This window comes from Pteropus alecto, unplaced genomic scaffold (genome assembly GCF_000325575.1).
Source record: "Pteropus alecto unplaced genomic scaffold, ASM32557v1 scaffold42, whole genome shotgun sequence".
Lineage (NCBI taxonomy): Eukaryota > Metazoa > Chordata > Mammalia > Chiroptera > Pteropodidae > Pteropus > Pteropus alecto.
In genome coordinates, this window is record NW_006434825.1 from 15,479,334 (window position 1) to 15,504,159 (window position 24,826).

Consider the following 24,826-nt stretch of genomic DNA (forward strand, 5'->3'; position numbering starts at 1 on the left):
ACATCTTTGAGGGGCACCTTATTCTAACTATTGTAGGGTAAAAAGGGAGAGTGCCGATGGTTACAGAGTTTCTTTTAGGGATGACAAAAATATTCTAAAATTGATTGTGGTGATGGTTGCACAATTCTGTGAATATACCCAAAACTACTGAGTTGTGCACTTTCAATGGATGAATTGTATGAGATGTAAATATTTTAATAAAGCACGTTTGTTTGTGCGCGCGCGTGCGTGTGCGTGCGTGCGTATTCAGTATTTCTCAAACCAAATTCTGTAATCTGCCTGCCTGAAACCAACTCCTCTTCTTGAATTCTTCATCTCGGTTAATGACACCTTTATCTATCAGGGCATCTAATCTTTATATCTATAATAGATCACTCCCTCTCATAACTCTCATTCAGTTTTTTTTTAATGTCCACTGTTTCCACTTCCTAAATTGTTCTTTAATGTATCTTTAATTCTCAGCCCTGGATTCTTAGAGTGACTGAATTTTTACCTTTAAGGAAGACGGTATTTTTAATCCAAGGACCTCTTTTGCACTGTAAGGATACCTGTGCACCCCTCCAAAACCAATTATAGTAAAATAGTTCAGTAGTTTTAAAAATACATTTATAATATAGTAATACCTGTACATCTTTACCAATGTGATGAAATGACAATATCTAAAGGTTAGCCTAATAACAACGATTATAATTTTGAATTAGTGATGAGAGTCGCCCGCATTTTGAGATCTGCATAACTGTAATGTGATATGAAAATATCTGTGATTTCTGTTGGTGACAAAGACACAGGTACTGCTGATACTACTGTGGTTTGTTGCCAACGCATAATTGTAGGAAATGCTAAGTTCGGTTAGAAATTAGCGAAAACAACGATAAACTTTCCCCTAGTCAAGGACTCTGAGGACCGCAGGTTAAAAAACCCCCGCGCTGGCTGTAAAGGACAGAGAACCACTGAGCTGCGCGCTCTGGCATCCTAGAGAGGAAGCACGAGAGGATTGGGCGACGCTGCGATGTGACGCACTTCCGGTCACGCCGCACTTTGCACCTATTCTGAGGTGAGTGTTGGGTTTTTCCCCTTGGGTGTCTGCTAGGACCGCGCTCTTCACCCGCAGAGAAGGCTGTCGTTTTCGTCCTTGCTTCCGCGGGAGTCAGAAGCAGCCTGCGGGCCAGTCCCGCCCTCATTCACCCCAGTCTCCGGCGCCCACTTCGGAAAATGGAAGTTGTGGCTAGAGAGGAGATGCGCTGTGTGCCCGACACAGCCACAAAGTCTTTCTGCTCATCGGGCCAACAACAGTTTATGGAGCAGCTAAATGCCAGTCGCTGTTCTAGGTTCCCGGGATGCAGCCAGGAAACAGCCTGGGCCTGGATTCCGACTTGAGGGAGCGTTGAGTTTAATGGGAAAGTTACATATTAGTCAGATCCGAGCATTTCACCCCACATGCTCATAATCGGGTAGCTGTGGCCTGTTGCTTTTAGGTCGAAGACTAAGTCCGTAACTTGCGCAGGGCCCTGCGTGGCTTGGTCTCTTGTAACTTCACCCTTGTTTTGCAGCACACTCGCCTTCGCCCTGCCACAGCCATCTTCGCCTATCTCTTCTAAAATATGTTTTGCACTTGCTATCACTGTCATAAAGCTTTTCCTTTTAATCTACTTAATTCCTATTAAGTCTTACCATCTAGGACGGCCTCCCTGGCACTAGTCACAATGGTGATCTTAAAGAGATTTATGAGAGTCTTTGATTAATGTGTGTCTTTCCTTTAAGCTCAATGATGAAAGGAATCACAACTTTTTTTTTCTTAACTGTATCTCACACTTGGCCTAGAATGAAATAAATGTGCAGTAAATGTTTGTTGAATGAAGAAAGCACAAATCAATATATCACCTCAAACTGGGAGCCGTGGTGTACAGGAGAGGGAATGCACTGTTAATGGAGTGTGTAACGTAGGAACCTGACCTCGTCCTAGAGGATGCTCTGGCATTACCTAGGTGAAGAGGGGTCAGGCTGCTGGACAGTATTACAGGCGGAGAGTATCAGTTACAAAGGTTCTAAGGTTGGAGAAGAGTGGTCCATACAGAGGCAATAGCAGCTACAAAGGTCCTGAATTAGTACAGGAAACTGAAGAAAGGCCAGAGGGGCTAAACTAAGAAGGATGACACGATAAGGCTAGCAGGAAATTACAGCATGCAATGAATTCGGTAGGGAAGGTGCTGGCTTTTTGGTACAATATGACTGTTTAAGAAGAATACGAAATGTTTGTAGGGGATGGTGTAATTAAAGTAATAACTGAGACATTTTGTTATTTCGAAGTGACCTTTCGGGATCTTTTGTGGTTATCACTGGGTCCTATAATGGGGTGAACAAAAAAGATTCCTGTTTCAAAGTCCAAGAAAAGGAAAACTTAAATTCTTTTCCTGAATTTTCTTGACTATTCTTATCCTTTTATATTCAGAATTACTTTATCAGGTTCTAAGAGAAGTCCTGTTCGGATTATGATTGCTAAGTGATTTAATGTCATTATTAAAAGCATAGCCTTTTGGCAGTTGTAAAAACAGTCATGGGGATGTAAAGTACAGCATAGGGAATATAGTAAATAATATTGCAATAACTATATTCATAAGTTATATAAATGTCTAATTGCTGTGTTGTACACCTGAAACTAATATAATATTGTATGTCAACTGTAATTAAAAAGGAAACATGGCCTTTGGAATCTGGCAAATATGTTTCCAAGTTCATGCATCCACTAACTGAGTGACCTTGGTAGAGAAAATTATTATCTTAGCCTTGTTTTCTTATTTGGGAAAAAGGAAAAGTTGACAAGCTTATTGTGGGAACTGAACGAGAGAATATGTATTTTTCACACAAAAACGTGATATTTCTTTCTATTTTTTTAATCCTTTATATTTCTCAGTAAAATTTTATTTTTAAAAATGAAGATCTGGGTTTCCTCTTACTAGGTTTTGTTTCTAGTTTGTCGATGTCTTTTGCTTGTTTTGCTTTTTCCGTACTCATGTTCTGCCTGTACTCATGTCCTGCCTAGGACAGGCAGCGTTGATATTGGGGAATATAGGCTCTGCTGCCCAAGGGCAAGTTACTTCTTTTCCGAGTCTATTTCCTCAGAATTCAACTTCATGTTACAGTATGGATTAGAAGAGGAAATGTTTATATACTACTTACTAAGTGGTCATTGTTACTATTGTTATTGGCAGGTTTGTTGGTTTAAAGAAGAGCCTTTGACTGGGCCAAGCTCACTTACTCTTTGCTTCTTCCCTCAGCCCCTGCCCTTCACTGAGAGGAAGCCCAGGTGATGGCAGCCATACTCCCAGAAGCCTGGCACCAGGTGAGCTGTGAATCCCTCCGGTCAACCTTTGAGAGATCTGATTTGAAGGAAATGTGGGATGAGAGGGGTGATTCCGGCAAAAGTCTTAGAGCCAAAGCAGTAGGAAGACCGCTGTTGATTCTCCAGTAGGACTGATGCTGGGGGAAAAGCTGATGGTGAGGGGCTGAGCAACCAGAGCCTGGCAAGCAGTGGCTGGAGAGAGTGTCCTGGGAAGTAGAAGTACAGCTCCGGGACTCTGAGGATTTCTGCTGAGCTAGAGGGTGCCCAGTTTTGGGAGCTCCCCCCACAGAGGGATCTGTGAGAATGAGGACTCAGACTAGTGGTGCAGGTATCCAGTGTTCTGTGGGAGTGATTGTGATCAGCAAGGTCACAGGTTCTTGGGGAGTAGAGACAGAGGAGCGGTAGGAAGAAGAAAAGAAAAAAGCTATGCCATTTATTCTAAAGAAAGAAGTTTGGGAAAACAGGGAAACGAGGAAAGAAGTTTGGGAAAACAGAATCAGGGAAAACATAACCTCCTTGAGGTCAGTGCTGCTGGCTAAGGCGAGGCAGCAGGCTGTGATCGGCGAAACCTGCACCAGGATAGGACACCTGAAGGTAGGGCTCCCATCAGCCTTGGTGCCTTTGAGCCAGTCACTTAACTTCTTTGAATCTTAATTGACTTCACTTATAAAGTGAACATGAAGTACCCTACCTTTGTGGGACCATGGAATTGAGTTTTTGAGTTGTATTTCACTTTTTGAGACTGATGAGGTGCTGCGTGTTGCCTTACTGTTTCCTTCCTGGGACTTATCCAGTAACTTAACTTCCGTGAACCATGTCCCAAGTCCCAGTCCTGGATTTCTGACATCTGGCAGGTCCCTCTGCCTGACTGTTTCACTGGTACCTTGTCTTCCTTGTAGACCCTGCCTTCTTCTGATCGCAAAGTCCTGACCACTTCGTTTCTAGGTTGCTGAGTACTTGTTGACTCTCTTCTTCCTAGATACCACTTCCAGAAAGTTACCAAGTCCGATTGCTTCTGCTTGCTATCTCTTCCGCTTGATCCATATTGTATATTGCTTTCATTCAGGGTTCATCATTCCTTCTCTGGGATTTTGTTTGCAGAGCTTCCTGTACAGCCTCACGCCTTTCCTTCACTGTCTGCTGGTCACCTGGCGCAGCTCCGTTTCCTAAGCTCGGATTTTATCTTCTAGTCCAGGATTCTCAGACATTAGTGTGCACCAGAATCACCTTCAGTGAGGGATCATCGAAGCACACACTGCTCTTGGCAGGGGCCCACCAGTTTGCCATTCCAACAAGGTCTCAGGTTCTGGCTGCTGCTCTGGGGACCACACTCTGAGAACCACTGTTGTAGTTAGTGGTGATTCATTAAGTCATTCAGTTGAGTGGATCAGGTTGTCATTTTAAGTAGATCATTGTATGTGCTGGCAGAGGATAGATTCAGTGCAGGACTGCCTCGAATTGGAGCTGATTAAGTGTCCCCAACTGTTGAACTAGTGTACTGATTGCACCATAATGAAGAAGAGTCAGATTCCAGAAATATTTTAGCAATGAAATTGGTAGGATTTAATAACCAACTGCATGTCAGAAGTGAGCAGTGACTGGTGCAAGTTAGTCTAGGATAAATCTCAACTTGCTAGTATAGGAGACTGGGCTGAAATTGGTACTATTAACTGAGATAGGGAAACAAAATCTCACTCACTGTGCCAATGAATAGAAAGGGAGCCAGTTTAGGGCATAGGTGAGTTCGGTATTACAAGGTGGGTCAGACATGTTGGGTCACCACAGAGTCTGAGGTAGTGCAGGGACTAGTGGAAGGTAGAGATCTGCAGAATCAGTTGAGGCTTTGGAAAGTGGGAGGAAATTCACTGCATGTTCAGGTAACCAAGTTTGATACTAAAGTCTGAGGAGTGAATAGAAAGCCTAAACCAGATGTTGGAGCTTTCTGCAGAGGTAGACTTGGGGCCATCAGGGAGGGAACAGGGTGGCTATTGGAAAAAAGATGAGGCTCGTTTGGCAAAAGTTGTTACAGATTGTCTTGGAGGTATAAAGCAAAGCAGCTAAAAGAGCTACCCAGTACAATTTGATTCCAGAAGCATATTCTCCAGGAAGACCCATCAGGAATACTAGACTGCCCCAGGTGGCACTGAGCTTCTTCTGCTGGATGTTCTAGTAGACAGGCAGCACAGTCTCTTCTTCAAGCAACAGATGGGGGCTTAGATGAGAGGCAGTCATCATGGCAAACCATGACTCTGTTCTTGTTATGTGGTCTTGAGGTTTTTGGCATAGTGAACGCATGTGGGGAACACATGGATAGACTGGGCACTGGGGCAGTGAAGGGGGAACAGGTAGGTTCTGAGATGTTACTTGTGAGGAGGTGTCTGGACATTGAAGCTAATTGTCCACTTGCAGGTGTAACAGTAAAAGAGTATTTACAAAATCAAACAAATCTTGCTCTAGGATGGTTAATTAATGGGTGACTCTCCAGGGTTTCTGAAATGTTTTTATCATGCTTATAACACTAAGTTTTATGTGCAAATGGAAACTCTTCTGATAGTGAGAGAAGTTCCAGATTTTGCCTTGTAGAAATAGTCATTTAATGGCCTAACACCCAGTTCTTTCACCTGTTCTCATTGGCCATTCCTAATAGGACCTCTCCCTCATACTGTCCCCTGTGCCCCACACTCTGGCTCTGAGTCAGAGAATTGGCTCTGGGGCAGTAGGAACCTCTTGTTTTAGGAGGTGGTGACCTTCAAGGACGTGGCTGTGTACTTCACCCAGGCAGAGTGGGATGGCCTCTCTTCCGCACAGAAGGCCCTGTACAGAAGTGTGATGCTGGAGAACTGTGGGAACTTGACATCACTGGGTAAGGTTCACTTTCCTCCTGGGACTCAGATCGATGGTTTCCCTACTTCTTTCTTTCTTTTTTGCTTCTGGGCCGTGAGTGCAGTGTGAAGAGGGAGGTTTTGTCTCTGGTCTCCTCCACCGCGTGGCTTCAGGGCTGAGGGCAAATGGCCCACTCAGAGGTTGCTGGGTAGGAAGAGGACTTGGGTCATTTGGTCTCAATGTAGGGTATTGCTGTCCCCCAGTGAGTGTGTGTCCCATACTCCAAGGGGCTCTGCACAGTAGGGAATAAGTAGTTTCTGTTGCCAGAGCCAAGTTCTCGGCTTGATGCTATACCCCTGCCCCCATGTCTAGGGAAAGCTCTACCCTGTTTCTGTGTTTGGACATGTCTTGCAGGGTCTCACTAACTTACCCACTCTTAAGTAGGAGGAGGTCACAAATGCTCAGTTTTTTTGATTGAAATCTTTTGATTGAGCCCTTTTCTGAGGATCTTATTTTTACTGAGGCTCTGGGATTTTCCTTCTTTTACTACAGCAGACACAGGCTGAAGGTGCCATTTTCTCCCTCCTTTTCAGGATATCCAGTTCCCAAACCTGCCCTGATATCACTTCTGGAGGGAGGGGACTTGCCTTGGGGCCTGGAGGCACAGAGTGACCCATCTGCAGAGAGGACCACAGACTTCTGTAAAGGTAGGTGAGGCAGGTAACTGGCAACTGTAGAGCTTTACAGAGCAGTGTATTTTTAAATGCTGGGAAGGATTTAAATAAAACAGATGATTTATCCTAAGAGGTAAAATATGAAACCTTTCCCACCAGTTTTAACTCTTATCAAGATGACATATTTCCACTTCGTACATCTCATATGCAGTTCTTGGATCCATTGCTCTTTTTTGAGTGTCAGCATTGCGTACCTAAGTGGCCCTCCTTCCTTGGACAAGATGGATTTATTCAGAAGCTGTTTTTCAGCACTTGCTGTGTGCCAAGCTTTGTTTAAGAAACTCTGGAGGATACAAGTTATGGAGACAGATGCAAAGAGCTAAAAAAAAAAAATACGTTAAGAGCTACCGTTGGTATATAAGCAGTGGGCTGTTTATATACCAGCAGAAGTAGGGGTTAGAGGAATTCCCATTTAGAAGCTCAAATAACACTCCTTCAGGGGTAGACCATTACAGATGACGGTGGATATGATGTGGAGAAAAAGACGGTAGATTATCTGGCCTGAGGAAGGGAATAGAAGATTCAAAAAATCATTGCAAAGAACTTTGCAGTTTAATGTACAAGAGAATCACCAGGGGAGCATATTTTAAATGGGTATTTCGGTTGGAGCACACCTGCGAATATTCTTCTGTTTTTTTCTAGTAAGTAGTGCAAGAGCTTGAGGCTTAGGACTCAAAGTCTCAGCAAGACTTCCTAGAATCCAGGGCTGCCCCTCTTTTCTTAGCCATTGATGCAAATGAATGTCGTTGGTGTGTCTTACCCACCCAGCATTGTGTGGCATATCTAGATTGCAGGCTTTATGGTGGACCTGAGGGTTCTGTTCTATAGAACTTACAGGATGGAGACAGGAAATGAGAGATCAGGCAAAAGAGAATGTGGAGCAGGAGCAATGACCCCTGCCACAGTGACCTCGCCACTAGTGATATAGGCCTGTGATTGCTATTTTAGAAATATTAGCTCAACATAGAATGTGGTTTCATTGGTATGAAGGAAGTTGAAGACATAAAAATTCTGTTATGCTATTATTATATATCAAGCATTAACTCTAGGGGATAGAGGTAATGTCAAAAAGAGGAAGGAATGTGTGCCATAAAAGGGAAGGGTCGCGTCAGATAACATTGGGAAGTCATGTCATAGGAGGAGCTTTTCGAATTCACATGGATTCAGATCTGAGCATGGAGACTGAGGTATCTTTAGGATAATATGTAAGTGGATGGCTAGAACAGACCATCGAGAAGGCAAGTGTTGAGTCTGTGATAAATGTCAGGTCTACAAGTATAGACAAAGTGTACTCTGCAGAGTTTTAGTTGAAATGACCCCTAGAGAACAAAAAAGAGGGCTGAATCTTAAATATTAAGGAATATTTCATTTTAGTGAGAAAGGGAAGGGAAAGTAGACAGCAGAAGGTCACCAGGAGGGGAACTGAAGCCGAGGATAGGAGTTTCATGTTTTGCAGAGAGGGAGTAAATGGAAGATGATAAAATGAGACAGCACTTTAGCCCCTTATTTTGATTAGTTTAGAAATGAAAGAAAATATAGTAAATGGTAGCAAATGTTTTTCAAACTTTCTTTGGTCATGCACCTCAGTAGTTACTACATTTTGCATCAAACCCCTGTATACTCATATGTACTCTGAAACTGGAGTATCACGAAAGAGTTTACGCTTGGCATTACAACGCACGTGAATTCTATTCTGTTCTGTTCTAATATAGACTAGTGTTTTTCAGTTTTTTAATTGTTTGATGGTTAAACATTCTGTCAGTTTCACATCTAATAGGTAGAAGGAGATGAAGAAGAAAAGGGACGATATAGCTGATTGAGCAGTATATCAGAGGAAGGGAGGGAATGGCATCGGGGATGATTGGGAAGTACGAGGCTTGAGACAGGGGCTTGAGATACGAGGAGGTGGAAATGGAAGTGAAGGAAGTTGAGGGACTTGCATCTGGGCAGCTTGGGCAGCTTAACGATGTTCCCTAGAGAACTAGGAAGGTCGGGGTTACTTGGAAGAACTGTGGGAATCCTGTTAAGGATGAATGGCAGAGTATGGGGCAGCGGGAAGATAAGAGTGTTTGGTCATTGCTTGCTCAGTCCTGATTTTATAACATTGAGCAAGAAAGAGGCAGGGTGTGAAAACAGACCACCAGGCTCATCATTGTCTTTGCTTACACTTTTTCACACTATTGATTACCCTGTTTACTCTAATTTCAGATTTGTCTTCCTGGAGGTCCTTGCTTGTTTAACTCAACACAAAGGATAAATTTGATAAACCAGCAGATGAGTCCCAGATAATACAAATGAATGTTAAAACAAAATTAGTCAAACATTTTGTATAAAATAGATTGACTTTAACTTATATAAAATGTCATTCAGTCTTTAGGATCACAAATGCCATTTTACAGGTAGCTGTCTCCTTTTTGCTAAGAGAAGGAGTAGTTGACATTCTTAGTGTATTCGAGTAAACTGTGTTCTACCCTTTCCAAATAGACAGAGATTCTAGGACATTAGTTTCTGCATGTTTGAGGTTCAGACTTTTTTGAGAGTCTGATTACAAGACAGCAGTTGCCAACAGTTTTATGGCATTCTCTCTTCATCTGTGGACCTTCAGTTAAGGACCTGTGGGGGAAATGTCCTCTAAGCATGCCTGTGCTTTTTTTTTTCTTTCTTTCTTTCTGCCACAGCCCAGAACCCTTAATGCTCAGTGTCACCAGTCTTTTGGGAAATCTACAGGGTATAAATTTTTAAAAAGAACAACAGTTCATTCATTTACTTTGCATTCTGATTCTTCAGTTCTACTTTCTGACTCTGAGTCTTGCCAGCTCTAATGTCATCACTTGCTCTTAGAGCCTCTACTTCCCTTGGTACTTTGTAGGCCTATAAGTACCATAAGGTTCAAAGATACCAGAACGTACTAGGGAGAAGTCATTCAAATGTAGAGTCTAGAAAAGCTGAGGAAGCAATCTGATGTATGATGTATACACCAATACCCTGTTCCACTTCAATTGTTCTCTGTGATGTTTGGCACTTTTCATTTTAATAGCCTTGTCTTAGCAGGCCAATGTGGAGGTTGAAATAGTAATCTCTAAAAGCCCTGTAATATTTGATGCTCTTTTGTTCCTAGTATAATTCTCAGTGGCTCTTCTGTTTTCTGTTGTTATGTCAGATGCTGAGACCAACACTGACAGTGAGTCCACATCAACACAGGGAGTTTCTGAAGATCGAGATGTGATGTTGTCATGTGGTCTGCAGAAGAGTATTCTTCAGAGAACCAACTTCCTAGAAACATGTAAACTGGAGAAGCACCAGGAAATTTCCACAGAGAAAAATGTTAGAGGAAAGTTTCCAAGAATTCACTGGGATAGGAAACCCTTCAGATGTGAGGAGTGTGGGAAATGCTTCAGCTATTATTCTTACTATGTTAGACACCAGAGAATTCACACTGGGGAGAAACCCTTTGAGTGTAATGAGTGTGGAAAAGCCTTTAATGGCAATTCTTCATTGATTCGGCATCAGAGAATCCACACTGGAGAGAAACCCTATCTGTGTGAGGAGTGTGGGAGAGCCTTTAATGATAATGCAAATCTGATCAGGCATCAGAGAATCCACAATGGGGACAGACCTTATCACTGCAAGGAGTGTGGAAATGGTTTCGCCAGTAGTTCTGAGTTCGTTATGCATCAGAGAATCCACACTAGGGAGAAACCTTACGCATGCAATGAGTGTGAAAAAGTTTTTTTTGGTAATTCACCACTACTTCGACATCAGAAAGTCCACAGTGAAGAGAAACCCTACGAATGTAAAGAGTGCGGCAAAAGCTTCAGAAGGACTTCTCATCTTAGCCAACATCAGCGTATTCACACAGGGGAAAAGCCTTATTCTTGTAAAATATGTGGGCAAGCCTTCAATTTTCATACAAAACTAACTCGTCACCAGAGGGTCCACAGCGAGAAGAAACCCTTTTACTGTGTCGATTGCGGGAAAGCCTTTAGTGCTCAGGAACAATTAAAAAGGCATCTAAGGACTCATATCCAGGAGTCTTCCTATGTATGTGGTGAGTGTGGAAAAGTCTTGACTAGCAAAAGAAATCTTCTTCAGCACCAAGGAACCCACATTAGAGAGAAACCCTCTGAGTGTGTCAAGTATGAAGAAACTTTTAGGACTTCCTCCCAGCTGGGTGATCATGAGCATGTCTACCCTGGAGAGAAACCTGTGCTGGACATTTGTCGTTTCGGTCTCCCAGAGTTTTTTACCCCCTTTTACTGGTAATCGTACACTGAATTTCCTTTTGGATTCCATCTTCTACTCAGGAGTGGAATGTGTGACACAGGCCTGGCTCCACTGCAGATTCCTTCCTCTAAGCCATAGCTGTTGGTTCAGATGTCAGTAGGTGACCCAAGATGGTCAGTTAGAGTCCCAGGATGTGGCCTGAGTTAACAGGAAGAAATACTCTTCTTTTTTCGAAATACTCGTCTTTTTTCCTTAGTCTCACTGCTGAGAGGATCTCCTGGATTCCTGTGGAGGCTGAGAATAAAGCCAACACAGCAAAAGAGAAGCAAAAGTTGGAGAGCAGTCAATTTGATAGTTCTGTTTGAATAACTATATTAAATCATATCTGAAGCTGGAGATGAATCTTGGTTTTTGAATTCCAGTAACCAATAAATTCCATTTTTGTTTTTGCTTTGTTTTTTTTGTTTTTTTTTTTTTGCTCAGGCAAGTTTGAATTAGGTTTTCCTTCCTTGGAACAGAGCCTTATCAGTGTAACAGTTATTTTTAAAAAGTCTTCAGGAATAACAAACCGATGAAGAAAAGTTTTGTATGTATGATGTGTAGGAAAGTCTTCAGCTAAAGTCCCAGAAGCCTCTGTGATTGCAGCAAGAATGGGAAACCCATTGGAGCACTTGAGAGCCCAAGCTACACCAGGACACCAGTGGATAGAAGTTCTAATAACTTAAGCTCTGTGACAAGTGTTTTAGTGTTGCTATGAAACTATCAGTGAATCCATTCCCAAGAAAAGTCTTAGCTGTAAAAACAAAAGCCATCACTTGAGTTTTCATTTTTACTCAGTTTTTATTTGGAATGGATGCTATTCTAGGCATTAAACTGATAATTCCAGGCTATCGTAGCTTTTCCAGCTTGGCGTTTACCAGTTCGCCTAGAATAGTGTGCCCACCTACTCTTTGATCTGATTAAGACCGGGGAAATACTCTGGTTCTCAGTCCTGAGAAAGAGTGCTGCGGAGTCTCAGTAGGAGAACCAAGAGCTGACCCTTTTCTTTGGACAAAGAATGTAACCTGCACCCTCTTTTCTCCCATGTGCCCTTCTGCTACCAACCAGCTTGGCAGTCACCCTGCCTAATTCCAGACTTTACCTGCTCCTTGAAGTCCAGCACGTGGGTGGCTTTACCACCTCTTCCTTACTTGCCAGCAGTTGGATGAGCAGTTGTATCAAATGCTTGAATTGACCAGTGAGTAATAGCCTGGGGTATCACTTTCTAAGTAAACCTTATTAAAAATTGAAGTATAATAGACAAAAATGCACAGGTCATAGTTGTAGAACTTGAATTTTTTTTTTTTTTTTTACAAAGAATGTAGCCTTATAATCACAAAGATCAGGAAACAGAACATACAGGCACCCTATAAGTCTCCTGTACCCTATTCCAGTCATTACTTTTTCTCAAGGTAACCTCTATTTTGACTTCTGTCACTGCACATTTTTATGTAAATGGAATCAGTGGTAGAGGTTCATTCCCATTGCTGTGTGGTATTCCATTACATGAGTATACCATAATTTATTGCCTGCTGTTGGTAGACATTTGAGTTATTTCTAGGGGGATCATTTTGAGACCAGGAAATGTAAAAGTCACTAAAAAAAAAATGGTAAGAGTAAACAGGGTCAGAGATGTAGTTTCATGTGTTAGTACTCACCATGTGCTGGACACTTTTCTAATCACTCATACCTTTAATACAACTTTATGAAGTAGGCGCTGTAATGAGCTCATTGTTACAGTTAGGAAATGGGTAACCCAAAAACACGGGAAGTAGCAGACTAGGCATTCAAACATAGGCAGTCTGGTTTCAGAGCCCATGTTCTAGCCATTACAGTATTGCCCTTTAGAGATTAGTGACAAGGTCTGTAATACTGTCTCAGTAACAGAATGGAATTGTTTGAGAAGGTTAATTAGCTCCATAAAGGTAGAGGAGAATATCAGGGTCAAGCTGAGGGGAGGCTGTGCCTGACTGCACCGAAAGGGAGGTAGATAGGGAATAGGCAATAGTGAGGGAAAGCGTAAGTTGAGACAGACCGTTTCCCAATTCTGTAGTGACTTTTGGAAATTTACCAGGATCAGTTTTTAATTTAATAGATTATGAGTTGCTGGTCCAAGTGAGTAGTATTACTTTCGAACTACTCAGTGATAGAGATTGTGATTATAAATTAGGGGGGCATCCCATACCACTCCAAAACGTAGGCAAGGACCATTACCTTTTTTATCTGTCTTTGTTAGTGGGAAGATTTTATTTTCCTACTTTATCCTTTCACGGATCCAGACATTTGTGTATGTTTGAAGTCCCAGTCTTCTTGCTTTGATCAGGCCTCCTAAATATTATAATTCAATCTCCTCACATATCAAGATCTTCAAATTTTTATCATCCCCACTCATGTCGGCCAAAGCATCAGCTCAGCTAACCTCTCTAGTCTTAGTTTTTTGTTCATTTTTTGATACCTGGATAAACTTTCCTGTGAGCCAAATATATAAAATGATGTAAATTATATCCTAAATTTCTAGATAATTGTTTATTTCAATCACTGCATTGCCTGAAATGGGATCCTGCCTAATAATATTTTTTATCTTAAAATTCTTGCTATAACATATTAATATAGCCATACCATTTTTCCTTTAGCTTAATGCTTGTCTGGCATATTTTTCTTCCCAGTCTTTAACTTCCAATTCTTTTGCATTCTTATATTTCAGTAGTCACTTATAAATATATATAATATTTTTTTCCTGTATTAGAATCATTTTCACAAGTTCCAAAACAAGTACTATTGATGTTTTATTTGGGTAGACCAATTCCTCCCACTTTATTCTCCTTTTTCAAAATTATTTGAAATTGGACTTACAGATTAAATCCAGATGAATACCCTTCATACCTGTTCCTTTCCACTTATACAAGTATTTTTGTTGTCTCAGAGTCTTCAAATTTTTGTCTACATTTTAAACATTTATTATTAAGTTTATTCTTAAATATTTTTGTTCCTTTGTTACTTTTGTAGGATCTCTCCTTACCCTAGTATATATCTCTACACAATAGGTTGAGTGACTGTTAATTTAATTCACAATATCAATAAGTAAAGGAATATTTTATAATATTGAAACATCCTTGAGTTCCTTGAATGAGCCCCAATGAGACCTAACTGTTTTCCCACAATTTTCAAGAGGGGAAGCAGGTACAACAGTTTTTACTCTGTCATATTCAAACTGGAAACACCAGAAAAGATTTTTAATGTGAGAAGATTGGTCAGTTTTCTCTGTTGGGCAGGAAGAGCTTTAGGGAGGCCCTAGAATTAGGGACAGAGGATGAAGGAGAAGAAACCTTAGAGCTGAGCAGGAGGAAATGTGGCTGCAGGCCCAGCATGGAGATGGACTTCCAGACCCTGAAATATGTGAACCAGCCTAAATTTTTAAGTACGTGATTTTTCCATTTCTCATTCCTAGGGATGTTAGGATATGGTCTTGGATATTAATCTGAAGAACCCAAATCAATCAGTTTAAGCATGCTGAAAGCTTATTTCTTGTTCACTATCATCTAAGGTAAGCAATCTAGATAACAGCTCAATGACTACTAGCTGCTCTGCCATTCCCAGGGGCCACATCATCATCCACATGGTCCAAGATGCTCACCCCCTTGTTAGTATTCCATGTAGTTGATTGAGTACTGGGCCAGGGAGGGCATGTCCTTTCTCTTTAAGGGCGTGGCATCACTTTTTCTTACAGCCTATTTGCCAGAAGTTGGTCACATAGCCACACTTTGCTTTAAAAGGGACCTGGAAGCCTGTTATTTTTTCTGGACTATCTGGCTTGCTAGAGATTCTGTTACCGTATAAGAAGAGAAGAATGGAGGTGGACAGACAATGAGGGGTCTCTGTTTCTGCAGGCACTTTCTAGAGCTTTTGAAACTTGGTGCATGCCTATCTAAGCACTCTTTTAAAGAGTAGGAGCTTCATGGTTATTTAGGAGGCCTTATTTTTTACCTGTAAAATTAGGGAACTAGTTTACGATCCAATATTTGGGGTCAGCATTTCTATGACACTGCTCTCCTAACTTCTATTTCTTTAGATAAACCTTCATTCCTAGTTAAAGGTGTGCTTTCTGAGCTTTGGGAGAAGTGGAAACAGCACTTACTGCCAAGAGCAATGTAATCTCCAACTATCTCTGCCTAATCCTGAGACCATTTTCCTGTCTTAAGAGAGAAGCCATGTAAGTGCTGATTTTGGGAAACAGTGCTGATCAGGTTCAGGGCAAAGCAGAGAAGGGCTCTGGCAATGGTCAGTAATCCCAGGCATAAGATATATCCTACCTCCAGTGGCACAGAAATGAAAGGGTTCTACCCTGGAGTTGGGGCTGGAGATGTTGGACTATGTCAGCAACAGCTGTTTATTGCATGTCTCTTTTATGCCAGGCCTTGTGCTTTAGCTGAGGATAATGATGTTGAACAACGTATATATAGTCCCTGTTCCCTGGAGTGACCAGAGAAGACATTTTAACTATCACCATTAAATAAGCACTAATGGGGAGTCTTAGTCTTGCCTTATTTCGGGTGGTCAGGGAAGTCTTGCTTTCCAAGGGAATTGACGTGAGCTGAGACCAAATAACAGTCAAGAAGGGGTGGGAATGGGAAGGGAAGGGCATTCTAGGTTTAGAGAACAGCATGTTCAGTGGTGGAGCTGAAGTTGAGAGGGGAGAATGGGAGTGCTAGGAGGCTGGAGGGGTGAGTGGTCTGATCCCTCAGGCTGCAGCACTGGGAGCGATCAGTCCTGGAGAAGAAAGGCCAACACAGTCAGAATTGGGAGGGACTCTTAAGGGTGGTCCAATCCAGTGGCTTTTAGTACCATTCACCTTCCCCCAAGGGCCGATTTTGGAATTTTATGGGAGTATTTTCGTTACAGAGTTTGGTGGTGGTGGATAGGAGCCAGGAGTGACACAGGTCCTGCAATGCAAGGAAAGGTTCTGCCTATTGAAAAAGTTTTCAGACTTTAATGTCTTCCTGAACATCAAAAACTTTATAAATTACCTGAACCTAGAACTTGTTTTTCAGATAAACGCAATGTACTTTTGCAGTTTTAACATATGCTGATTCTCCAAGAATATAACTATTGCATGATCAAGACAGGATTGTACCGTATTTCATTTAAACTTTACCAAAAAGTGCTCTCAATTTTGGATCTCACCTTGTGATTTTTTGAGACACCGGTGACTTAGCATTGTGGCTGCGGCAAGCAGGCACAGCCTACGTAAGAAGGCAAATGTGTGATCGCTTCATTAAGTCTCATGCAGCAGCCATTACCAAACATTTACATATTGAAATATTTTTAATTACAAGTTATTTTCCTCTTATTTCTCCTTTATTACACTTGAGACATAATAGTTTTTTAAATGTAGGTTGTATATATTATTTATGACTAATATCTCTGAATTTCAAGACAGGAGAATAAAGCGGTCGCTAGGAAATGTTTGTTATAAAAGGGTGGCCTTGGGTCTGACAGCGTCTGTTTAGCGATCCCGTACGGAGACTCCCAAATCTGGCTGCACCGGCAGCTTTACTGAAATACAGGTCCCTGGCGCTCTCCCGGGTTGAATGCTGCGCGCGCGTCTGATTCTCGCCTGCTTCAGCCGACCTAGAGGAACAACTGCCACCGATCTAGGAGAGGCACAAAGGGCGCGAAGCTCCCGGGCACTGGGGTTTTGGCCGCAGGGGGCGGGGCCAGGGCACCACCGAGAGGGAGAGAAGCCGCTTCTAGAAAGGCTCGGCCAGGGCCTCGTGACGCACTTCCGGTCGCGCCGCGGGGCAGGTTGCTGCGGAGGTGAGTGTGGGGCTGCGGGAGGCGGGGCGGTGCCCTGGCCTCGAGGCTCTGGGCGCCTTAGGGATGCACCTTCACCCGGGGTGCAGCTGGGACTCCCTCGCCCGGTGGAGGGAGCAAGGCAGCGGTCCCGCCTCGACTCCCACTTTGGACTTGGTGGCCCAATATGTCTGGCCCGTGGAAAGCAAAGCCTGTGTTACTGTCACAGGCACGAAGCCCCGAACACTTTGTTCGGGGAAGACGTTACTAGCCTCGTGGAAAGGTGAACCGAAGCAGCCAGAGGGTGGAATGAGGTGATATCACGAGTCTTTTGATATGTTGAGGTTGTGCAAGGGCTTTTACCGAGCATAGTTTGCTTGTATGACCCCTGGCTTCTGACGCAGGGTCGTGAATCGGACCAGTGGGAGAGCAGAAAAGGCAGAGCCCCTCCCATCCACCTGAGAGGAAAAGAAGCCCGGCTTTGTCTTCTGCAGCGGTGTCAGTTCCAAAAGGTAACTGGGCCCTACTCTCCGGCTGTGGGATGACAGTGACCCAGGAGTGATATCTACAATAGACTTACTGATTTACGCAGTTCTAGAATACACATACGGTAATTCCGATTGCTAATTCATACCTTCGTGAAAAGCAAGGTTACTAATGTCGACCAATAAAGATCTGAGGCTCTAAGACAAGTTTATTTGGGATCTTAAAGGATTTGAATCCAAGAGAGCTGCGTATTCAGTTAACAACCCAAATTGAACTCTGGAGAGAACAAAGAAAGGCAGGGTTTATAAAGACGAAAACTACAAAATATAATGTATGCAATTGAGGGATGGCTGGTTAAGTTAACATGGAGTGGTTAATTCCAGTATGCGAAGGAGGGAAGTGAAAACTACTAAGGAAGGAAATAAGGTCCATATCTGCCCATGTAACAGTTCTAGGATGTTCCTGGCTTGGCTTTGAGCTCAGTTTAGCAACAGCTTAGCAACCTAATAGCAGCTCTGAGAACTGAGGCACAAGATGTGCATAGGCCCCACTTCCTAAATTGCTGCCTGACTCTATTTTAAGTGACTCTTAATGTTTATTCCATTTTATTTTTTTTTCCATTATCACTAACTAAAGGACAGCATTTGGTTACAGGTCTTTATAGCCTTGTAGTTTTAGAGAGAAGCATGTTAAAATACTGTTTTCCAGTTACATAGTTATTTTCTTTCCCACCACTTCAGTGTGGTTGTGTTACTAAATTGTAACATTTGCAGTTGTTTGTATTCCTTATTGGGTCATCGCCCCCATCCCATCCTGGTTGGTTGATTTTATATGTACTTACATATATTTACTTGGATACATGAAACATTACTGTGATTATGAAAGTCAGAGTGAAAGGCACACTCAGAAGTGTCACTCCCCGCTTCCCTCTTTTCCTGGGTTTCCTTCCATCCTATTTACATTCCTGGGTTCCTTTCACCCACTTCCCCACCCACACATGAGGCATCCATTCTCCTTAGTTGCTGCTTTATCCTTCTGTTTGTTTTTGAACAAATGACCAGATACACATATATTTTCTTATATTCCCATGTTTTCTTACACAAAGGTAGCACACTACCTTTTGCACTTAGCTTTTTTTAATTTAACAGTATACTCTGGAAATCACTCCATATCATAGAGATAAATACATATTTTTAAAATGTCATTCACACATACAGAAGACTGCATCTAGCGTGGCAGGTAAGACGCATAGCAGTAAAATTAGAACCGATGAACACACCACCTCATTAAGGAGAACGTGGGACGGCTGCAGCTGTCTGTGTGTTCCTCCCCAGCTCAGCTCCAAGCTTCCCACCCCTACAGGTAACAACTGTCTTGAATTTCGTGTTAATTTAGCTATTTTTAAAAGTAATATCACATATACTTGTATCTATAAACAATGTGTTTGTTTTTGAGCTTTATGTCTATAGTTATCTGGGACTTGCATCACTCAATATTATGTTCCTAAATTTATCCATGTTACGTGTAGCTTTGAGTCATTCATTTTTGCTGCTGGGAATGTTCCATTGTAAAAACTGTATGACAGCTTATGTATATTCTCAGTGAACATGTGAGTTGTTTCTGGTTTTTGGCTATTAAAGTACTGCTGATAATGATTGACTTTGTACATATCTCCTACATAGAGTTTCTCTAGGGTATAAATGTTTAAATTTAGGCATGAATGTCAAATTTTAACAAACGCCTTTGGCATCTGTTGAGATGGGGAGTATGTTTATCTCTCTTTGATTTATTTATGTGGAAAAGTATACTAATTTGTGTCCTAACATTAAGCTTTACTTGCATTCATGGGATGATCCCTCTTAGTCATGGTATGTCGCCTGAATGGACTACTGGAGTCCATTCCTAATTGGGATTTTTCCATCAGTGTTCATAAATGAGACTGGCCTGTGGTTTTTGTATCAGTATTGTGGTGCTGTTATGAATGCATGAGGTCCACAAGAGGTCTGCTGCTCGGGGTGTTTTATTCAAAAATGAGATGTGGTGGTGGTTAGGTAGTTTCATTTACCTGCAGCAAGTAAAGGAGACGGGGGATTTACATCCAAAGTGTTGTCTCCTGGAAGGGAGGGTTAGCCCTTGCTTATATACAGTTTGGTCAATTATGTGTTGATATTTTTCTTTGCAGTTGGCTAAACTTATCCAGATGGGTTCCCTTGTCAAGCTCATCCAGTTACAGCTGCATCTGCAAAATACTGTGGTACATCTTAACAACAGGCAAGAATAGCATTTAGTAAGAACCGCCCAGACCTTGAGACCCTTGTCCCATCTAACACTGGCATCATCGCGAGGACTGGGAATCTTATTTTGCTGTTCTCTGCTACAGTTTAAATAGTGTTGGGATTATTCATTTCTAAAAGGTTTGAAAAGATTTGCTCATGAAGCCTATGAGCTCAATGTTTTGTGAGAGTTCCCTTTTTACTGGCTATCTCAGCTTAATGAGGTAAAATTAATCATGGATTACAGAGAAAAATCTATGTAATAAAATTGGCTGAGTTGATTTATTAGATTCAAATAGAATTATATGTGCTTCCGTCATAGAATAAGTTTTTAAATATCCATAGACTATTTTTTAAATGAATACTGCAGCCTTAAAAAACCCTCAAAAGTCTAGAAAGCAGAAGTAAATAGATCAGGCTGTTTAACTACCAGTCAGTAAAGCCATAAATTCTAAATAGAGAAGAAATTAACAACGTACTATCCTAAACAATTCTTTGGTCAGAGACAAAAGACAGTTGCTGACTAGCTAGCTATAAGATAGTTAAAACATGAACTATTAAAAAACAAACAAACAAACAAAAACTTCTGCAATGTGGCTAATAGTGTATTTAAAGGAAAATTTCTGGCCTTCTAGGTTTAATTGCCAGATAGGAAAGTATGAAAATAAATGAATAAATCATGCAACCTTAAGAAGGTAGGAAAAAGCCTTTTATTGTCTAGCTTCCTCCAAAAGCAGAACATAGGACAAAGGTTTGTGTGCAGGTAATTTATTTGGGAATAAATTAGTCCCAGGGACAGAGTGAAATAGAAGGGGGGTGAGACAGAGAAGGAAGGGGAGCCAGTACAGGACGCTTGTCAGTCTGGCCCTTCTGCAGTCAAGCACCTTCTGCATGGTGCTCTATCTTGAAGGATCTTGGAGGAGCCTTGGAATCTCATCTGGGGGATTACAGGGGAAAACATTTTTCCACTGACCTCTGTCCCCTGGTTGGTCAGGGGTGGCACCACAGGCATCAACTCTCCTGCTCTTCAGGGTCCAGCAGGTGTCCACAGGTGTCTGCATGTGTCCTACACAGGACACCAGAGAAGCCCTACAGCAGGAGCCAGGCATCTGGTGTAGATTCTTGCAGAGGTTGCACCTATGCAAAGCTGATCAAAGCTTCTGGAACTGGACTAAGTGAGATGAGGGTTGGTGTGTAAGATGTCTCTCACAGAGCTAAAGAGACAAACTAAGAAATCAGAACTTAATGAATTAAAAACAAATAGAAAAAAAACTATTCTAAATAAAACTGGTTGTTTGAAAATAAAACAACATTAAAATAGATAAACCACTGCTCAGCCATACTTTATTATAATAGTCTATTTGGGATATCATAACAAAATACCACAGACTGGGTGGCTTAAACAACAGAAACTTATTTCCCACAGTTCTGGGGACTGGAAGTCCGAGATCGAGGTGTTGGCCGATTTCGCTCTGGGCCAAGGCTCTCTTCTGGAGTTGCAGGCAGCTGCCTTATCACTGTGTCCTCACATGGCAGAGATGGAGAGCTCTGGCGTCTCTTCCTTTTCTTCTAAAGTACACTGGCCCTATTCCCACCCTTATGACTTCATTTAACCTGTTACCTCTATAGGTCTTATCTCCAAATATAGTCACATGGGGGGTTAGGGCTTTAGCATATGAATTTGAAGGGAACATAGTCCATAACACTAACCAAGGGGAAAAGAGCACATATGTTCAAAAGAAGAAGTGGGAAAAGCAAAGTAGCTCTAGATACGGAGGAAACGAAGAGTATTTTCTACAGCTGCACTAAAGTTGAAATCCTGGAAGACATAGATGAAGTTTAAGAAAGTAAATTTTTAAGACTGACTTTAGAAGCAATGAAAATCAGAAAACCACCAGTCGGTGTGTTTTTGAATGTGAACAAGAGGCGCTGGGCCACGGGGCCCTACATGCCGAAGTGATCCCCTCCCATACGGAGGAAACGAAGAGTATTTTCTACAGCTGCACTAAAGTTGAAATCCTGGAAGACATAGATGAAGTTTAAGAAAGTAAATTTTTAAGACTGACTTTAGAAGCAATGAAAATCAGAAAACCACCAGTCGGTGTGTTTTTGAATGTGAACAAGAGGCGCTGGGCCACGGGGCCCTACATGCCGAAGTGATCCCCTCAGGAAGCTGAGGCCTTAGCTTCTTTGCTCTCAGGAGGTTGGAAAGTTGGAGGAGGCAGCCTAGTACCTCATTTGCAGCCCAGCTTCCTTGAGGTAAGTCTGAGCCATGCGGAAGGCTGACCTCCCAAGGTCTCTATAGAGACATTAGGACTCTTGAGAACACTCAGCTGTGTGAGGGAACAGGCAGGCTTTTGGGGAGCAACTATCCCCTTCTCCAATTGCTACCTCCCTGAGCTCACTGACTCTGAGGCCTCTGAGCTGGGGCTGCAGCTTCTCCAGCCTGTCTTCTCTTGCAGTGTAGTCAAGGATGGTACTGGGTTAGAGAAAGAAATACTTCAAAGATCTTGGTAATGTTCTGCCTCTTGAGCTGATCACTGAGTCTTTGTTTTATTATTATTTATGCTCTGTGTACATTTTATGTTCACTCGTGTGTGTATGATGTGTGTCAGAATTGTAAAATCCTAGAGTTCCTGGTAGTGAGCATCAGTGTCGTGACTGGGAGGAGTCCTGGCACTGAACAGAGCAGATCACCCCCTTTTTCCTACAGTAACCCCTGCTTGCACTCCCTATCTGGTCATAGGCTACCTGCATCTTAGATCTTCTGTGAGGGGCTGTATTGTTCCTGGTAGGAGTGTCTTGCTTCACACTTGTCTCTGTGTTTTTCCTCAGCTCCAGCCCTTCTCTGAGAGAGAGACCAGGTGATGGCAGCCATGCTCTTGACAGCCTGGCCCCAGGTGAGCTGTGAGTCCTTCAGCTCTTCCTCTGGTAGTTTCAAATTGAAGAAACTGAGACGGGAAGCTGGTGAGCCTTGCAATGATAGCTGGAGAGTGCCTCCATGTTTCTGTGTGCCAGACTGGAACTTGTGGGAAGAGGGTGATGTGAAGGAACAGAAGCGGCAGGAGAGCGTGTCCAAAGGCCAGACCGTGGTCTGCAGTGCACTGAGATTCTTTGCTCCTCTGGCATAGGAGCTCCTCCAGCAGAGGGCTCGGGGGAATAGACGTGGAAGCGGCCCATGTAGGGTGCTCTGTGCGTGGATGTGGATGGAAGGCAGAAGAGAACTGGGCTTCCAGGGACCGGGGTGTAGGTGAAGAGGAACCAGATCAACATAAAGGATGGCTCTGCCTCTCATTCGTGGGGAAGGAGAAGATGAGAGGAGTGGGCTCAAGGGAGGAAAGAAGACTGAAGGTCCTGTGGGGCAGGATGCCTCATGTGTCCCCGAGAGGCTTTCAGGGCTCGGGGTGCAGTGGCTCAAAGTTAAAGTCTCTGATAAGAGCTCTGGACCCTTTCCCCCAGAAAAATAAACATGCAAACCAAAATTTTCATACAGTTTCAGGGACTTCATAGACCCCTGGAAGCTCATCCATGGACCTCCATGGACTACAGGTTGGGAATAATCATTGTCACAGTACCTCCAGTGACATTATTTGAGGCGTCCTATGCTGCAGGCACTATGCCAAGCACTTTGCATGGATTGCTCAGTCCTGACAACTGCCTTCTGTGCCGTGCTCATTCCATGACAAAAAACATGAAGGCAAAGGGGAATAGAGTGACTTGCTCAAGGTCACACAGTCATTATGTGATTCTTAACTGCCCAGCCTTATGACATGTATAGAACCAGTGAAACTAGCATGGTCAGATTTGTGACAGCTGTATAGAGAATGATTTTCAGGGGATATTCAAAAGTAAGGAGATCAGAAGAACTCTCTGGTGCAGGTGATGTAGGCTTCATCAAGGAAAGTAGTTGTTAAAAATGGGGGAATCCAGTTCAAGTAATGCTTAAGAAAAATTTTAAGACCTAGAGTCAGAGTAAGGATTTTGGGGTAAGGGAGAGGGAGGACTCAAGAATGAATCCCCAGGGTTCTAGCTGAGGTTTCCTGCACAGTGGTGGTAGGTGACACCAGCTGAGGTTCAAATTCAGGAGGAGGGACCAACTTACTGGGATAGAGGGTAGCAGTAGCAGGCAGTGAAGGCATTTAATTTTGTGTAGATGAATTACTTGGCGAGAGATTCATAGAACACCCAGAGGATGGACTACAGTCGTTGCTGAGTGAAGGACAGAGGCGTCAAGCAAGACAGATCCTGGCAGAGAGGCATTGAGGGCAAATTCTTGCTGGTGCAACCTCAAGGTGGTTAGAGAAGGCTGAGGTGGGTGGACAGAGCAGCAGAGTTTGCAGCTGCCCGGCAGGGGGAGTTGGGCCTGAGAGCGGCGTGCAGCATCAGCCCTGAGTGGCAAGTCTCTGCTGACTGCATGGCTTAGTGATGCAAAGAGCAGCCAAAAGGGTGGCCACGTAGCTAGCTAACAGGGAAGCTGAGCTCCCTTGTCCAAACCTTGGAGAAACAGTGAGTTCTTGGATGAGGTTGTAAAGGATGAGGCTCGAATAGGAAAGAGTAACAAAAAAGCGTTGGGTTTTCAGCAAGACCCAGCTGGAAGCAGAATCAACTGTTAACTATACCCCCTGACCCCCCAGTCCCCAAGCTGATCTGGGCAGCACTGAGCTTTCTTTGCTGGTGATGCTGGAGCAGAGGCTGCACAGCCTTTTACTGGTGAGTCAGTGACAGGAATCAGGCTGCAGATGGGTCTGGATGAGATGGAGGCCATAGCTGTCCTTTGAGGGTGGCTTGAGGTTTGCAGCTGAGGGCAGGGTGCGAGGAGCAGCTCAGGGCTGAATTTAGGCACAGGGAGCAGGATGGAAAAGCCAAGTCCTCCAGGGGATGAAATGAGAATGCTGGTGGTCAGGGGAATGCTGGTGAGTTGGTCTTGAGCTGTGTCCACTGGTGACGGGTGGCGTAACTGAAAGAATGGAGTTGCTTTAGGGGAACTTGGTTATGGTCATTTTTTTTTTCTTTCATCTCAACTGATGTTATCTTTTATACATGTAAAAAAATGGCATGAGTTTTCTTTGCTGTGAGAGAAGTCACATATTCCTTGGTTTACTTTCCAGGTGTTTTTC

At 42.9% G+C, this 24,826-nt stretch overlaps 2 protein-coding genes across 13 annotated transcripts in view; both read left to right on the forward strand.

Moving 5' to 3' along the window:
• The first annotated feature begins 988 nt into the window (after nt 1–988).
• On the forward strand, nt 989–11,570 carry ZNF19 (zinc finger protein 19). 2 transcript variants are annotated; one of them, XM_015587750.2, is made up of 5 exons: nt 989–1,054; nt 3,276–3,340; nt 6,077–6,203; nt 6,757–6,870; nt 10,058–11,570. In XM_015587750.2, the coding sequence occupies exons 2-5, from the start codon at nt 3,308–3,310 to the stop codon at nt 11,158–11,160; spliced, it is 1,377 nt and encodes a 458-aa protein (XP_015443236.1). In that variant the 5' UTR covers nt 989–1,054; nt 3,276–3,307; the 3' UTR covers nt 11,161–11,570. The 2 variants fall into 2 exon arrangements, with proteins under 2 accessions (XP_015443236.1, XP_024901073.1); XM_025045305.1 differs by lacking the exon at nt 989–1,054 and having other exon boundaries at nt 3,281–3,340; nt 6,039–6,203.
• A 102-nt stretch (nt 11,571–11,672) lies between these two features.
• ZNF23 (zinc finger protein 23) overlaps nt 11,673–24,826 on the forward strand; it is a 19,379-nt gene continuing 6,225 nt past the window's right edge. For 2 of the 11 annotated variants that reach the window (XM_015587749.2, XM_015587748.2), the window contains exons 1-2: nt 16,981–17,462; nt 22,545–22,609. Coding sequence is in view for 9 of the 11 variants with exons in the window: in XM_015587748.2 (XP_015443234.1) it covers nt 22,577–22,609 (33 nt within the window). In the remaining 2 variants the exon portion in view is untranslated. The other 9 variants (XM_015587743.2, XM_025045303.1, XM_025045301.1 and 6 more) reach the window with 9 other exon arrangements.